We start from the raw sequence: 17448 nt of genomic DNA on the forward strand, positions 1-17448 counted from the left end.
AACTGACTTTTGTCTTGTAACAAAAAAATGCTATTTTTTAATATACTATATAATACAGCTGAAGAATTCCACACACTGACATGTAATCAGTGATTGAATATACTGATTTTGATATTACCCTCAAAATGTAAAATAAGAAAGAGTTAAAAGCTAAAGGTTCAACGCCAACCTGCAGGATGTATTTTTTCCCCATTGGATCAATCATTCATTATGCAATTCATCCAGCAGTTCAGTGTCCTGGTGTGAGTGTGTGTTACCTATGCAAAGAGGAGGTGGGTAGTTCCATCTGCGCACAGTACCAGGCATGCAGGAAATGTGAGAATGGCCCTGAAAATGTTAATATAGTTGGTTAGGTTCAAGAAGAAGAGAGGGGAAGTCATTTTTGGTACATTTTCAACAGTCTTTTAAATTAAAATATTAAAGAAACAAGTGGAGGAAAATGTGCAATCTCAGCATTTTCTAAGGGTGGGAATTTGATTTCTATTTCATTTCAGAGCAGGACAATAATTCGGTTTTGCTCTTAACTAATGTAAAACTACAACCATTTCATGTTATTGCATGCTTGCTAACTGACACTGACACCAGTGTGTTTGTCTGGTTTGTTTTACAGTATCTACTCTTCTTCCAATAAGCAACATTTGAAAATCATTTCCTGATAAATTAATGCTATCCACAATTTGTAAAAATATATACAAACTATACGTCAGTTTATGTTTTCATTACCTGTAATGTGTACCCAGGCTCACAGGTGAACGCCACCACTTCATTGACCATGTATCTGTCACCATTTTTAATGCCATTGGCTGGGATCATTGGCTCTGGACAGGTGGTGAGACCAACAGCTACAAAAAATAAAATACAATAAAGAAAGAACAAAAGCATGATTAACTATTTAATTACTATTATTTATTGTATCATTAAGTTTTCTATGCAATAATTACTTAGCCTTTGGCTCAAGTCCTTTGTCCAGTGAACATGCTATGATGATAATATAGACAGGAAAATACTGTAAATTTGACCTGATGGTCACTTCTTTAAGTTCTAGACAGCTAAAGCCCCATTACTGCATTGACCTTTTTTTTCAATTAACTAAAGTCATTTTATTCTAATTTTATTCTATACTTTAACAATAGCAGAATAATTTCCCTCTTCTGTTCTCTACCTCTACGTACTTTAGTAGCCAAAAAGACCTTTACCACTGTCTTTCCCATCTTCCTCTTTCAGTTGTATGTGACCTTTCTCTTGAGTACAGCATTTACAAGGCACAATCACAGCAAAACACAGCAGTTTACATAATATCTGTTTCCCATAGGATAATTTTGAACTACTACTTTTGAATTTTTTAACTACTAAAAGATTGGTCGGCTAAACTCGTATCATTATTAGTTTTAATTTATCAACCTCCTGGTCCAGCAAGTTTTTTCTTAGTTCACTGACTTTCCGATTTCTATTATTAAGGCTATAGGCAAAGTGATTACTGAACTTCTTTATATTACAGATTATTTTAATTTCAAATACGTTTCAGGTGCCACTCACACAGTTGGTCCATATTTTGGACCTTGTTTTTTTCTCTTTGACAAAAAACACTCTTTTTATCAGTGATGATAAATGCATTTTCCTTGAACTCTCTGTAAATGCTGACTCTTTATATCGTAAAAACTCTTTGTTCTCACATCATCACTCAGAGATCAGTTCTCAGAGCATTTTTGCCGTGATCTTAATACAAATCTTGATAATGTTAAGTAATTAATGCAGTCTTTTGATGAGCATTGTTCCTCACTGTTGGACAAAGTGGGACCTTTAAAGATCAGGACTAGGGCTATCTACAACACTTCTCTGTGGATGAGGGATGCTGTCCACTGTCTGAGATGGAAGTGTCGCAGGACGGAACAAATATGGAAAACCTGCGGGCTGGAAGTACATCGCCTATACATTAAAGACCTCCAATTTTCTTTTAATACATCAGTGATGACTATTAGGTCCAGTATTCATCCTGGGACTTGCTTACCCAGCTCTAGCCTTTGCCTGTCTCCTACTATTCTGGACTTTTTCCAACCTATCAGTTTACAAGGAACACGCACGCGTGCTTCTCTGCTGTATTTCAGTGACATCAGCTGCACACACAACGCATGCAATGTGTTTCCTGCATTAGATCCTACTGTGCCCAAGAACTATAAGCCTATATTTAAACTCACTTTTTGGTCAAATATTTTAGAGAAGGTTGTGGAAAAACAATTCACATGCATGCATTTCATAATGCCGCTGTAAGAATACTCACTAGGTCAAATAGATTGAAATAGTCTCATATTACCCGTATATTCACATCCCTTTACTGGCTCCCTGTTACATATAGTATCCAGTTTAAAATTCACATTCTTATATACAGAGCACTGCATGGTCAAGCATTCTTATAAACAGAGCACTGCATGATCAGGCTCCTGTGCAGGTCCAATAAGCTAAATTTACTGTCTGTCCCAGTCCCACGCACCTGCTTAAAGACCCGTGATGATGAAGCTTTTGAGGCCATTGCACCTAAACTGTGAAATGTTCTGCCCACACCATTAAAGTCTGCTGAGTCTGTGGATTCTTTTAAAAAGCAGCTTAAGGTGCATCTGTTTAGACAGGCATGTGGGTAAACTGTTTGTACCAGGTCTGTATTTTATGTATTTATTATCTATTTTATTATGTACAGTGGTTTTTGCATTTTTTTATATGCTTTTGTTATCTTAACTTTGTATCTCTGATGTGGATCTGTAACACACTTTATAACTAATGTCTGCGAAAAGTGCTATATAAATAAACTTTACTTACTTACTATTAAAGTCTCTGAGTAAATTAGACAACAAAGTTTTTCAACACATAAAAGAAAAGTAAGAGAAAATTAGATTAATTTGATGAGAAAAACAAATGTGGCAGATTATACTCAAGAGCTCATTTATAAATCGCATAATAAAAATGTTTGAACATTGTCAGCAGTGACAGGTGCCTCTGAAATGTGCTTAAAAATACGCAAAAGTAACATAATGACTCTATGTATTCCCAAAACAGTAAAGGTTAAATACATCCTTAATAAGTTTGACAGCAGCCAGCCCTTTATCAAATAGCATCAGTAAGAGTGTATCTGTGTGTTCATGTGCGTCTGTGTGCGTCTGTGTGTATGTGTTTGAGTCTGCTTGTGTGTTTCACTTGAAAAATTCCGCAGGAGACTGCCCTAGAGCGGTTACCATGGCAACACAGGGGTGGAAGAGGGGTAGAGAGTGAAAGAAGGGGGGGGGTTGTGTGTGTGCGTGTGTGTGCCCATGAGTGACTGTTTCATGAGTGTGTGCTTGCAGAGGGGTATGAGGAAGACTTTTTTTTTTTTTTAGATGAAGCATAAGTGAAAAAGCTGCATGAGACTGTAACTTGCAGACACACATTTGCACACACCATGTATTATTAGGCAGAGCATCAGCAGGCTGTCATGACAACTGATCAATGAAACTATTCCATTAGGCTGACCATCTCTCTCTCTCCCTCTCCCTATGTCTCTGTGTGCTAGCAAACTGCTCCCTCTTTCCCCCGGTTATGAGAGAGCAGTGATGCTCTGTAAAATGCTGACAGTACCACAAACCACCCCACTAGGGCCACTAGACTACAACTAGTCAGTGTCAGCATTTAAGTCTAAATGACTGGATTTACTATACTCCTGTTCCTGTTTATTTGATGACACACAAGGGAGAGAGATGTCTCACTCTGTGCTTTAAAAGAAAGGCCTTTCAGTCAGCTTTAAATGATGAGAACATCATCACCACAATTATCCACGTGCCCCCAGCAGATGATTTTGTCTACTTGTACAAACTACCACATTACTGCAAAACTGGCATGGAGATTTTGGGCATGGAGCACAATAGCTAAACACTGGGTAAATTTGACGACATGTGGCTAAATCTGGCAGCTGGTAAATTATTTAAAAACGTGAGAAGATACTGTTTACCCTTTACTGTTTTTAGCTCTGAGGGATCGTTTTTCCAGGTTCCACAGGAAACATAGTGGAAAACAGAAAACAGCACAGTGAAAGATCAGTGAACAACACAAATTGTTCCAGAAATAGTTCCACTATTGCAGGTTTTTGAGTTTAAAGTCTATGAATTGAAAATCATTAACAAGACTCCACTGTTTAAATGCACTCTATGTCTTTTTTGTTATATTGGTTGTATTTTCTTTTTACTGTGAAGCAAGGGTTAATAATTTATAATTTTGATGTCTCTGTTCATATCACATATTCAACAGTTAGGTTGACTGATCTCTGCAAAACTTGGTGTTTAATGAAAAAGTTGCAAGCCTACTTTGTGGCAAGACTTCCTGTAAAGAACCTCTCAGGCAAACTTGGAACAAATTCTGCTCTAGATTAAAGTGTTGCCACTCATTTTGAGATGAGCAAAACTACCATCTAAGAACTATAACAGCTCTTGTGATGATGTAATGTATGATAAATATTTGGACGGGGATCTTGGAAAAACTTGCAGCATGTTGTTATTGCAATTGGTTACCAGGATGACACCAAATAACGTGCTTGCTGGCTAATACCATGAAACAGCAGGTATTGTGTTGGTTTTGCCATATAAGCACAGCAGAAACATTAAGAGGACAGATGGTTATTCTTTATAATATAGACAACAAAGAGCAGGGGTATTCAAATACAAGCTGTGGAGCATAATGTCCCCAATGTCACGGGTCAAGCACGGTTGGATTAAGAAAGTCATGGCTGAGTTGTAAAAACTCTAAACCCTATTTCTTTATTAACTGTAGAAGTGATGGCTTTGTTGTGTAACCAAGTCCTCAAAATTGGGCACAAAAGGTGTCATGGCCAGGTAGACACTTAACACTACTAAGTGTTACAGAGTTTGCTATATGCTTTTCACTGTATTCATAGTTGCAAAAGCTCACCCACAGCACAATCTTGTTGTCAACTTTTACCACTCATCACAAAGGCCTGCTGTCTCCTTTGAAAATCATGCAACCTAGCATTGAGCATATCTTGTAGATTGGATGAGTATTTCTCAGTCTTGACCATTAACCATTCTTCGCATGGCTTTAGTTTTGAACCTGACATTTCACTTTTTTAACCTGCAGGCCACCCATTGACAGCAGCCTTGCTAAATGCAGCGACTACTGTTGGGTGGGTAGGGTTGGATTAAAATTTTGTTAAGTGTGGAAAATGAGCATGGAAAACCTATACAGAAATCCATGTGTATAAATTAGTTATTAAAATAAGATAATAATAATAATCAAACAAAGACCTAGAGATAGAGGCAGGTTCAAAAAGTGATTGGGTTGATTAAGTAACTGGAAAGAGGTGTGAGTGGGAATGATTACAAACGAAAAACTGTTGAGTAAGCGGCACAGGAAAAAAACATCTAGTGGCTGAATGAAGAATGACAGGTCTGAAGGGAAGTACATGGAGATTAAGGAAAGTGAGCAATGGCTGGAGACAAGGGCCAAGGAGTGACAGTAATTGCCCCCTCCCCTCAAGGGATGGATTCCAGATGTCCCTGGGCAAAAATCAATCAAGTCCAGCAGGGTGGGTGGTGGTGGTCTTGACGCAGGATCACTGGAGCAGTAGTCCTCAGGCAGATGGCCGGAGGGCAGGACAGAAGTGGAGCCTCTCAACTCCAGAACAAAAAAATTAAACTGGTTCAGTGGACAATGGTGAGGGCAGGATCACTCTGGGGGGTAGTGGCGAAGGAAAGATGACTCTGGATGTCAAGCAAGAGGCTGGTGGTGATGGAGGGTCCCCTCTGGAAGAAGAGTAAGACATTGGGCTCAGACTCGGTGACTGGTCCAGGGGTAGGCTGCCCGCAGCAACTGAGATTAAGTCCAAGTGATGGTCTGGGAGGTCTGGCAGTATGGGACTCTCAACTGGAGATCAGGAGCAGGTGTCGGCCAGACTGCCAACTGGGAATAGGCTTAACGTTGGTCGATTCAGGAACAGCAACAGGAACAGGCATGGCATTGGCCGGGATACAAGAATTTAGAATAGGCTTGGGAATAGATGAGAAGTTGGTCGGGATGGCTGATTCAGGAACAGACTTGGGGACAGGATTGACATTGGCTGGGGAGGGTAAGGAATAGACACAGGAACAAGTGAAATGTTGGCTGGTACCCCTGACTTAATAGCAGGTGAGACGTCAGCTTGGACTCCCGACACGGGAACAGGCAGGGCGGACAGCCCACTCATGGTCTGGCTGGGCATCAATCGTGGCACTGGGCAATGGAGGATGTGGTTCACTGGGCAGCTGAGGCACAGGGTCAATGGGCAGCTGAGGCTCTATGGAGCTTGGCAGCTGAGTCTCTCTATGAAGCCGGGCAACTTGTCATCTTTGAGACCCATGCTTCTTTATGGGGGCAACAACCCCTAGATACATCCCGGCAAGAGCAAGGCGAGTCCCAGCGAAAGGGGATAGCTAAAGGTCTGCAGGGTCAGGATCAAAAAGGATGCTAACCAGCTCAGATACAAACTTGAGGCTAGCAGGCTGGAGTCTAGCTGACTGTGGTGCAGGTTGGAAGCTAGCCGGCTGGGATGCGGAATTGAGGGGTAGCAGGCCAGAGGCTAGCTGACTGGGGTTCAGGCGGCAGGAAGCAAGCAAACTGACCTACGCATTACCTTATGAGAAACAAGCAGAAGGTTGGCAGACTCTGGAACAGGCTGGTGGCTAGCAGTCTGGGAGATTTGTGAGGAATTAGGGGTGTTTAGAAAGTTCTGGAGCCCGTCAGGTAAGGAATTCCTCAGCCATGGTTTTGAGGACACTCCTCTACATGCCGACTTCAGTGCAGTCTCTTTATACTCTCTGCCAGGGGCTCTTTTCCACTTCCCATTCCAGCACACAAGGGGTGACATATCATAACGTTCTTCTTCAAAAAGGTCTGCTGGGTCCATAACTGGTCGGATTATACTGTCAGGTCTTGCTGATAACAGCACAAGCACACATACACACAAAGACAGGCTAACACACTGAAGAAGTCTTTAATATATGAAAACAGGCTTACAGACAGATGGGTGGATGAGCAGGCAAGCGGAACAGAAATCCAAAAAAAACATGTAATCCATAACACAGGAAACAAGAACCAAGGTCAATACACAGGATCACAAGGGAACACAAAAACTTTGACAAAGAGCTAGAGACAGAGGTAGGTTTAAATAGTGACTGGGATGATAAGCTACCTGGGAACAAGTGTGTGCGTGTGGGAGGGGAAGCTAGGTGATTACAAATAGAAATCAGATCAGTAAGTCGACCAGGAAAAAAGCACTTGGACATCTAATGGATGGATGGAGAATGATGGTTCTGAAGGGGATAACACTGAGATCAAGGAAAGTGAGGAAGGGCTGGAGACAAAGGCCAAGGAGAATCAGAAAGGAGACTGTGACACACGTACAATGCACCATGTGATCAGAGCTGATCACCAAGTCTGCTGAGATCCACACAAGTATTACAAATAGTGGCAGAAAGACCCATGGTCCACAGTTACAGAACCGACCCAACCTGATAGACTGAATATAATTTGGTCGCAGCCTGACTTGGTTCTCTATTACGTCTGCGTTACAAAGAACTGTGAGGAGCCGTGAGGACCTCTAATCCAGACCCTACTGCCAGCACAGGTTCCCAAAATCCTCTCTCCATAGCCCTGATAAAGAAGCAAAGCTCAAAAAGCCCAAAGAGACTACCACCTGCACTGCTCTCAACTCAATAATATATGTGTCGCAGGCTTGACCAAAATAAATGCTAAAACATAAAAATAGAAGAAGTGGCTCATCTCACACTGAGTACCATTTCCTGCTGCAGATTATTTATGATACTGTATATGAAAGGATCCAGTTCTAATGAAAGTGTCACATATGGAGTCGTCATTTCAGTCAGATTTGGGTTGGATCACGAGAATCTGCTAATAAAAGCCTTATTGAAAAACTAAACAGTTAAAAATACACTGAAACCGAAATATAGACAGATGCATTACACTGTGCACTTAAGTGACCCTTCTTCTAGGTTTCCACTCCTAGTGATGACATGAAGACACACAGAATCAACAAAAATACAGACCATTGAGCCACAAAAGTGTGCATTCACCCACACACACACACACACACACACACACACACACACAACACACACACACACACACACACACGCAAACATTCACATGTAGAAATGTGCGCCCACACACACTAAACCTCTTACACATACTCACAAAAGGGGACATGTTCATTGATCTAGAAGTGATTCTAAGTTAAAACAACTACAAAGGACTGAAAAGCACAACCATGCCCTGACAGGTGTGTATATGTGTAAGTGCATGATGTTAATATCCATGTCCATACTTTTGTCTGTCTACGACATATTTGTATGTACGTGCCTTTCTTTTGCACTTATGTGCGTGTATAACACAAGCAAATGCACTTTGTGTGTGTATTTGTCTGACTCTACGTGTTTCTATTTACGTCTCTCTAGGTGTGTGTTCCGTGTGTGTGCTCCAATGTTGGTCTCAGTATGTGTGTATGCTCTCAGGCAGTACCAGTTCAGGTCACTGACTCTTGTTATTTGATGTTGAAGTTTTGTCTGCAACAGTGTGTGTGTGTGTGTGTGTGTGTGTGTGTGTGTGTGTGTGTGTGTGTGTGTGTGTGTGTGTGTGTGTGTGTGTGTATTTTTGGTTTCTGGAAAGATGGGACCCAATATTCACTCCTTGATTGTTTTACTTAACCAAGTATATTCTTTTTTAAACCGACAAACTTATCACACTATCTGTCTGTCTTAAAAGCTTTTACTTACTCTTGTATTCTAGGTGAAAGCCGGCTGCCACCACACTGATGTCACTCTGAAAGTGCAAAAGGAGCTGATTTGATGTTGAGTTAAGGAGGGCTGGGGCTGTAGTTCCTGTAAAAGACAAGAAATAAAGATACAACAGAACCAACATATACAAAGTGGTTACAACATTAGCATATTGCATGGAAATTCTCACTAGATATTAAAAACACAAAGGAATTTATATAAAAATACCGTCAAAGTCTATGTAACACAACACACAGGTCATACAGGAAGAAATAGAACAACTAGTGACACTTTTTGAGCGAGCAGATTTTGACCATAACTGTTGTTTAAATCCTGATAACAGATGGGAAATTATATGTAGAGAAGGTGAACGACCCCTTGCCCTCCATGGACAGCTAGCATTTTAGTGTCCTTATGTGAAGCAACCCTCATGTGCCCCAGTGAAGCTGCTCAACGCCAGATCACGGTGGTTATAGTGGGCAGCTCCCCTGTGTGCCTTCTTGAGAAGGGCACATTCATTTGTGTGTATGTGTGTGTGCGTGTGCATGTGGCCCTGTGGGCGGCATGTTTTATGTGTGATAGGTGTGTGACAGGTATGTGCTTGGGGCAGGTCACAGGGGAAACTCCACTGGGAAATTGTAAAAGGTTAGATCATTCTTTATCCCCCCTGTCTTCTTTCTCTCCCTCTTTCTCTCTCTTTTTTTGTCCATCCTTCACTCAACCTCATGGTGAAACTCTTATCTTCCCTCCTTTCCTCTCTTCCTCTCACTGACTGCCTGGAAAATGAAAAAAAATTGTATGTCTTAAAAAACACTTTTATCATTAATTAAAGTTATATATCATATTTTTTGGTATTACAACTCATCCATCACAGAGTATCCCGTATATGCTCTATGTGTGTATCTATAGTTTAAGACCTGCCATATCTAATTCATCATAGATCATGTGCATGTGTTTGTGTGTGTGTGTGTGTGTGTGTGTGTGTGTGTGTGTGTGTGTGTGTGTGTGTGTGTGTGTGTGTGTGTGTGTGTGTATTTTTGGTTTCTGGAAAGATGGGACCCAATATTCACTCCTTGATTGTTTTACTTAACCAAGTATATTCTTTTTTAAACCGACAAACTTATCACACTATCTGTCTGTCTTAAAAGCTTTTACTTACTCTTGTATTCTAGGTGAAAGCCGGCTGCCACCACACTGATGTCACTCTGAAAGTGCAAAAGGAGCTGATTTGATGTTGAGTTAAGGAGGGCTGGGGCTGTAGTTCCTGTAAAAGACAAGAAATAAAGATACAACAGAACCAACATATACAAAGTGGTTACAACATTAGCATATTGCATGGAAATTCTCACTAGATATTAAAAACACAAAGGAATTTATATAAAAATACCGTCAAAGTCTATGTAACACAACACACAGGTCATACAGGAAGAAATAGAACAACTAGTGACACTTTTTGAGCGAGCAGATTTTGACCATAACTGTTGTTTAAATCCTGATAACAGATGGGAAATTATATGTAGAGAAGGTGAACGACCCCTTGCCCTCCATGGACAGCTAGCATTTTAGTGTCCTTATGTGAAGCAACCCTCATGTGCCCCAGTGAAGCTGCTCAACGCCAGATCACGGTGGTTATAGTGGGCAGCTCCCCTGTGTGCCTTCTTGAGAAGGGCACATTCATTTGTGTGTATGTGTGTGTGCGTGTGCATGTGGCCCTGTGGGCGGCATGTTTTATGTGTGATAGGTGTGTGACAGGTATGTGCTTGGGGCAGGTCACAGGGGAAACTCCACTGGGAAATTGTAAAAGGTTAGATCATTCTTTATCCCCCCTGTCTTCTTTCTCTCCCTCTTTCTCTCTCTTTTTTTGTCCATCCTTCACTCAACCTCATGGTGAAACTCTTATCTTCCCTCCTTTCCTCTCTTCCTCTCACTGACTGCCTGGAAAATGAAAAAAAATTGTATGTCTTAAAAAACACTTTTATCATTAATTAAAGTTATATATCATATTTTTTGGTATTACAACTCATCCATCACAGAGTATCCCGTATATGCTCTATGTGTGTATCTATAGTTTAAGACCTGCCATATCTAATTCATCATAGATCATGTGCATGTGTTTGTGTGTGTGTATATGTTTGTCAGTCTGTATGTGTGTGTGTGTGTTTGTGTGTGTGTGTGTGTGTGTGTGTGTGTGTGTGTGTGTGTGTGTGTGTGTGTGTGTGTGTCTATAGTTTAGAAGCTGTCATATCTCATCCATCATAGATCCGGAGTGTTTGTGTGCATGGGTGTCTGTGCGTGAGTTTGTGTGTTCATGTGTGTGTATGTGTAAGCATATTGTCATACCAGAAAATGACCCTAATTTAGGAGCTGTCATGTCTCCTCCATCGTAGATCTCCAGAGAGTCCCAGTTGTGCTCAGTAGCAAACGTCATCACTTGGATCTTGATAGTAAACAATGAAAATAAATGAACATAACAACCTCAGAGTTTATGTGGATCCTCCACAGTTAGTGTATATAAAGTGCCTTATACATTTATATATACGTGTTTACATATCTGTACCTGTATCCCAGCCCCTTCACTGACATGGATCCTCCACAGACAGTTGAGACTGTTTGGGTAGGGTTCAGGATAGCCAGGAGACAGTATTGTACCACGGCGTTCGGTCACATTGCCACTGCAGGGAACTAGAATGAAGACATAAAATATGGATTTCTTGGCAAAGTCTATTAACTAAATAGCTAATGGATAGGGCAGGTTGTTGGAATATAGCAGCGCATACCCTGGGACAATATGGTATTCAAATTACCACTGCAGGGAGCCAGAGAAAATATGATAACAAATGTTATTTATGGTATTAACTGAGGTGACAGTTGAAGCTGTTTGCAAAAGGCTTGGTCTCAGCAGAGAGAGATTTCATGCAGGCATACATTTAGTTTAGTTAGAATTAATGTCAAAATCCCAGCTCTTGTAGTACTGGATGATTCACAGAAAGCCAAAGGACTGATTACTTCTTTGGAGCTGCTTATGTTAGCTGGTTTTATTCTTTGTAGATTTCAGTGTATCAACCAGCCTTACCTATACAGGTTGGTGTTGTTGCATTCCATTGTGCGAGGGCACCTGGCACGGCCTGGCACCGGATAGCACTGGATCCTTTAAGCAGATACCCTGGACTGCACTCAAACCGAACCACAGAGCCGGCTGAGAACTCTGAACCGATCCGCCTGCCGTACCGAGGCTCTGGCACTGAACTGCACTGACTGTCACTGGTGCGAGGCACCGCTACAATAATGACAGTAATTAAATAATATGAGAAGAACGAGGAAAGAAAAAACAGAACTGTAGTTAAGTAAAGGGACTCTCTCAACTGATGTTGAATCAGAATTATGCAATAGGCAACTTATTGTGTGAGACAGAGAAACAAAGTGAAAGTTACCTTGGTAGACAAAGTGAAAGCCTTTAGCTGATTGGCCACTCTTAGCATTGAACCGCAACATGATCTGATTGGAAGTCGCCAACGGCAGTGTTTCTCCTGGGACACACAATTACACATGAGCGCATGCACGCACACACACCCGCACACACATGCACACACACAAAATTAATCCTTAACCTCGTCTCCCAAAAACACACAGTCATTTTTTTCTCACTGCAGACAATTGAGACACAGAACATAACAAACTTAATTTCAATTATGAACATTTATGTACATACACACACACACACACACACACACACACACACACACGCAGTCTGTACTGTATATGGTTTACAGTCGTAACATAGCTCTTGGAAGGGTTTCTTTGTCATATTCGCCTTGTGGTAAAATGTAGTCCTCACAAGAGTAAGAATGCAAGAACAGTCACACACACACATATACACACACACCAAATCAGAGGGACATACACACAAATTTATAGGCACACACATACACAGGGAAACGAAGTAACAGTGATAAATGAGAAAAACATGGCCTGGTGTGGCTGACATTTAGAGCCATCATTAGCTGCGTGGGGATGTGTGTGTGTATGTGTAAGTTTGGTATGCGTGTATATGTTTTAATGTGTTTGTGCGTCAGGATAATCAGTCAGTTAGCTGGAACAATGTGCTACAAATCTGTTTGCCCGTGCGTATGTGTGAGCGTGTGCAAGTATACATGCATGGTAATGATAGGGTAATGATGTGGATAACATTTATTTTGTAAAGCCTGGTGTGTTTCATTCTTCGCTGCCAGTTTTAGTCAAAAGGAGGATTTCAAACCCAAATTAACTTTAAGGAATAAGCCACCCATTCTATATTATATAAACTGGCCTCTTTCCTTTGAACTAACTTAGATGGATAGTAGTTGGAAAGAAAAATGTTGCACAATGTGCAGCTACATTTAGCCAAACAAAAACTGTCACATCCTCTTTATATGCTGATATAAGCTCACTGATCCACTCCATGAAGGAAAATATAAAAAAAAGCATATAGAAACAAAACTATGGGCCTTGGTGTACAATAGAAATAAATGTTTGAGGGAACTATCATCATTAATCATATTCATGTTTTTATTCTCAAACTCCACTGTCCTCTAGTTATTGTTAAGATAACTTTACTGGTAGTTACAGTCTTGTCTTTTATTAGACAGTGTAATTTTTCTCACTCGTAATTCTACAAGCACACAAAAGAATAAACAAAACAGAGAAAATATTTAAAAAGTCCTGTTTTTCACAGAAAGAAATTAAATGTCAGTTCCACTGGGGTTACCCTGCAGCAAGCCCCCTGGCCGTGACACACAACAGAGGAACATGAAACTCTGAGGCAATGAGAGCACATTTAGCCAGAAACTATGTTAATCAATATTTCTTCATATTTCATTCTTCACACTATGACATTTACATTGATTTTTGCCTCATCTTTCAATCTGCATCCATTCTAAGTGTGTTACTATGTAGCGCCTCAAACTGTTGCCAAACTGGGATGACTCAAAGTTGAAGGATAAGGAAACCCAGGGAGGATTATGTTGTGGAGTACCAGTGCTACTATACGTTGTACGGGCCCTACTGCTGATTCCTTCTTGTAAAGATATCCCATAATGGATTTTCACCAAATACATCACTGTCAAATAAACTGTGATAACGAACACTGGTGTTGTGTTCTACAGCCCCCAAGAGCTGCTTGCTTACAGAGGATTTCATTATTTTCCTTGTTCAAAAATGTGTTCAGGAGCAACCAAAAAAGGAAAACAGCAGAAAACTTTAAAACATAAAAACTGAATGGCAGCTTTTTAAAAATAGAATGGCATGTTAAGTCACAGGTGAAAAAAAAACAATCAGAAACCAGTTTCTTTTATGGTAGCATGACCCAATAGCCTTCCTTCAGCTGTGTCTGACACTTAATCAGTCCCATTCAGAGACTCACCTGAATGTGACCCAGCCAGGGAGCTAAGCAATCGAGCGTTCTCATTGGCTCCATCAAACAGCTCAACAGAGTCATTCATTGCTGTCTGGAAAACGGCAAACTGACCAAACACCACTGGAGAAGATGAACAAACCAGAAGACAGACAAATAATCATAGAAATGAATAAATATATAAATTAGCTTTTGTGTTGTATAAGCATGTACGGTATGCTTATTTATGCACTTACCAAACTGTGGAGACACAGTGATGTAATAGGAGCAAGTCTGTCTTGTAGTGTAGTTTAGGGGATAGTTTGGAGATAAAACAACTCCTTCAGATCCACCATACTGTCCACCGCATGGAGCTGTAGAAAGACAGAGAGATTTTTTAAACTTTAAAAACATCTTAATGCCATGTTCTAGGTACTGCTCACATGTTTTTTAAAGTGTGTATTTTTCAAAGAGAGAGGGCAAGATTCATAAAGGCTTTTGCACTTCACTTCAAACACAATCTGTTCCTGAAAGACATGCATATTATTATCAAACAGATTCACCAGTCTGGAAAGGCACTTTATCTGTTTACCAAGGTGCATCTTCCGTGAGATTCGTGAAGTGCCCCTCTCGGCTTTATGTGTATGCATTTAGGGAAGGATTGTGCAAATGGCAGCATGATATATAAGTGTAGGTCTATCTCCTGCACTTAATAATGTTCACAAATTGCAAGGGCCATGTCTGGAAACTTATTCACCTTGAAGAGCAAGTGCAAGTTTCTGTAAATGTGCCAAAAGAAGGTTATTGTGGGAAGCGAGAGAATATATAATGAATATGAATATATAATATAAAAAGAATATAAAATATATTCTATAGAAATCGCAGCACAGAACGGGTTAAAAACACAATGTAGAGGTGTGCAGGGGGGTTGCACTGAATTACAAAATAACAATCAGCTTTTGAGAAATAAAAAAAAGCAGTAAAATGAACACAATATCTGCAAAATTTATAACACCATATAAAAAGGGCATTTTGAGTTATGTCAATCAATTTGAACTCAGACTGATGCTTACTCAATTACATGTTTTTGTAATACGACATGGTGTTGGTTATATGCAGCCCAGCAGCTTTTCAGACTTGACTGTCCAAACTTATTATATTTAATCTGATATTTGATAACTGATTAAGTGTTTTTTCTATTTAACAGAACGGCCCGGCCTGCTACACTGGCATTTTTAGGGTTGAGCACTGACAGGTGTTAAGACCCTATTGGAATTGCCCTGGTAATTTATCTTCTTCTTCCTGAAAATAAATCCGATTTTTGAGGGCCTACACATTCTCAAAAACTCATGAAACTTTGCAGGTGACAGTGGGGTGAAAATATACATGTTTTATGTACATAATGCTTCGCATAATGTTTGGTGCCACATAGCAGGAAATCACATATTACATCTAAACATGGCATCCATTGGTCGTGATGATACACAGCTGCATTGACTTGCCTACTCCCAGTATCCCCAATGTGTGTGACAGTGCGAGGGCCTGCTCAATGCTGCTTGCAACTGTAAGTTTTTGTTCATTTTTTTTTTATAAATTATTTTTGTTTCCCTGCACCTTTTGAGTGCTCCTTCACTAACAAAAAACATCTAGTCACTGAGTACATAAAAAGCCATTGCCCCGAAAACAGATGCTAATTTCACACAGGCTGCAAGCACAAATAGATTTGCAATGTGCTTTTGTGTACATACAGTGTCTTAGAATTGCAGGGACACACATAAATTATAGTCAGATTTAGCTTGCACTAGGTAAGACCTTGACTTGTTTAGGGAGTTAATCACTATATACTGTCACCTTAATGCCAACCACTAAACAGTGCTTGTTAGGTAAACTGGAAACCTAACGACTGTAAACTGGCCACTGAATGTGAAAAATTGTCAATCTGTATGTGTTAGGCCTGTGCTTAACTAGCAGTGTGTCCAGGGGTTACAATACCTATCACACAGGTCATGCTGGGAACCCTCCATGACTCTGAATACAATGAATGGATAAAGAAAATGGATGGCTACAGCCACTTTATACATTGGTCACAATATACAGAAAATGTGGACCGTGACACATTTTTGCACTCCAGCATATTTGTAATGAAAATATTTGATAACCCCTTTACTGGAAGGTTACATCTGTATGGAGAAAGTAAAAGAGCAGCATTTTCCCTTCCCTCATTGCTCTCACTGAACAAGGCCCTTAACCCCCAACCACTCCAGTGGAGCTGGTCAGTGGCCAACAGATCAGACTGTGGTTATTCTGGGTAAATTCCAGGTGTGAATGTGTGCAACTGTATGACTGATCGTGGCCTTCCTTAAAAAGAGAACTTGGCTGTCAGTGATAGTCCTCTGAATAAATAAAGATTAAAATAAATAAATAAGTGACTCACTCAGTTCTAAAGCCCACAGATATCAGCACACACTTGGTATCTTCCCTAGTGATGCTCTGCCAGGTCTGAACTACAGCCAGCTTCACTTACTGTTTGTTTCCTGAAAAGTATGATTAGATGGATTGAGGTTCCTCTGTTTGTTCATAGAACACTTCTGTCTTACATTTCGATAGGTCCTATGTGTATGTTAGGTTCTTTTTCCTGCTGGATTGTCCTAAAATCATGAGGTAGTATTAAAACACCCTCAAATACCCTTAAACCCGATGGTCAACACTTTAACATAATTGTCACTATTTCACGCTCATCCAGTTTGCAGGATATAGCCAAAGCAACACAAAATGTCACCGTACAGATACTTACGTACTACACTGTAGCAACAGCAGAAGGTAACAATATAGGTAGTAGTTCATCATGTAGTTCATCATGTTGCAATGAAGCATTCAGATTTTAAACATGGATCTTTTTTTCATTTGTTTCCTGCTGCTGGGGGCACTGCCCACTACATTCAAAACTGGCGAGCGTATCACTGCTCTAATCTGTTATTCTTATGTATTCTTCAAAAAATCCAACTGACTGCATTTGGCTCAAAAGTTGTTTAGTTTAGCAGAAAATTCATGTTGTCCCCAAATATCACTTGGACCCTTGCGGCTCCAAGGTTTTTTATTATATAATGCTAAAGTACAGTGCTTTTCATTTCTGTCTTTGCATGCGTATTTGTGTGTGTGTGTGTGTATGCAAATAATATCCATAAACAATATACATCTAAATTTATATTTATCATCAAAATTAATAAAATATTTTATAAAAGAAGCTACGTCTCTGATAGACGATGGCAGATTGTGGAT

The 17448-nt window shown here is 40.2% G+C and overlaps 1 protein-coding gene across 1 annotated transcript in view; it reads right to left on the reverse strand.

Moving 5' to 3' along the window:
* Window positions 1–17448, reverse strand: part of LOC130174222 (CUB and sushi domain-containing protein 1-like) — a 409154-nt gene that overhangs the window by 69394 nt on the left and 322312 nt on the right. The window contains exons 33-41 of the mRNA XM_056383857.1: window positions 14427–14543; window positions 14200–14313; window positions 12233–12328; window positions 11875–12078; window positions 11359–11483; window positions 11142–11238; window positions 9961–10065; window positions 724–842; window positions 258–327 (exon numbers count right to left, since the gene is read on the reverse strand). Coding sequence (XP_056239832.1) covers window positions 258–327; window positions 724–842; window positions 9961–10065; window positions 11142–11238; window positions 11359–11483; window positions 11875–12078; window positions 12233–12328; window positions 14200–14313; window positions 14427–14543 — 1047 coding nt within the window. The remainder of the gene's footprint in view (window positions 1–257; window positions 328–723; window positions 843–9960; window positions 10066–11141; window positions 11239–11358; window positions 11484–11874; window positions 12079–12232; window positions 12329–14199; window positions 14314–14426; window positions 14544–17448) is intronic.

Source organism: Seriola aureovittata, chromosome 1 (assembly GCF_021018895.1).
Source record: "Seriola aureovittata isolate HTS-2021-v1 ecotype China chromosome 1, ASM2101889v1, whole genome shotgun sequence".
NCBI classification, from domain to species: domain Eukaryota; kingdom Metazoa; phylum Chordata; class Actinopteri; order Carangiformes; family Carangidae; genus Seriola; species Seriola aureovittata.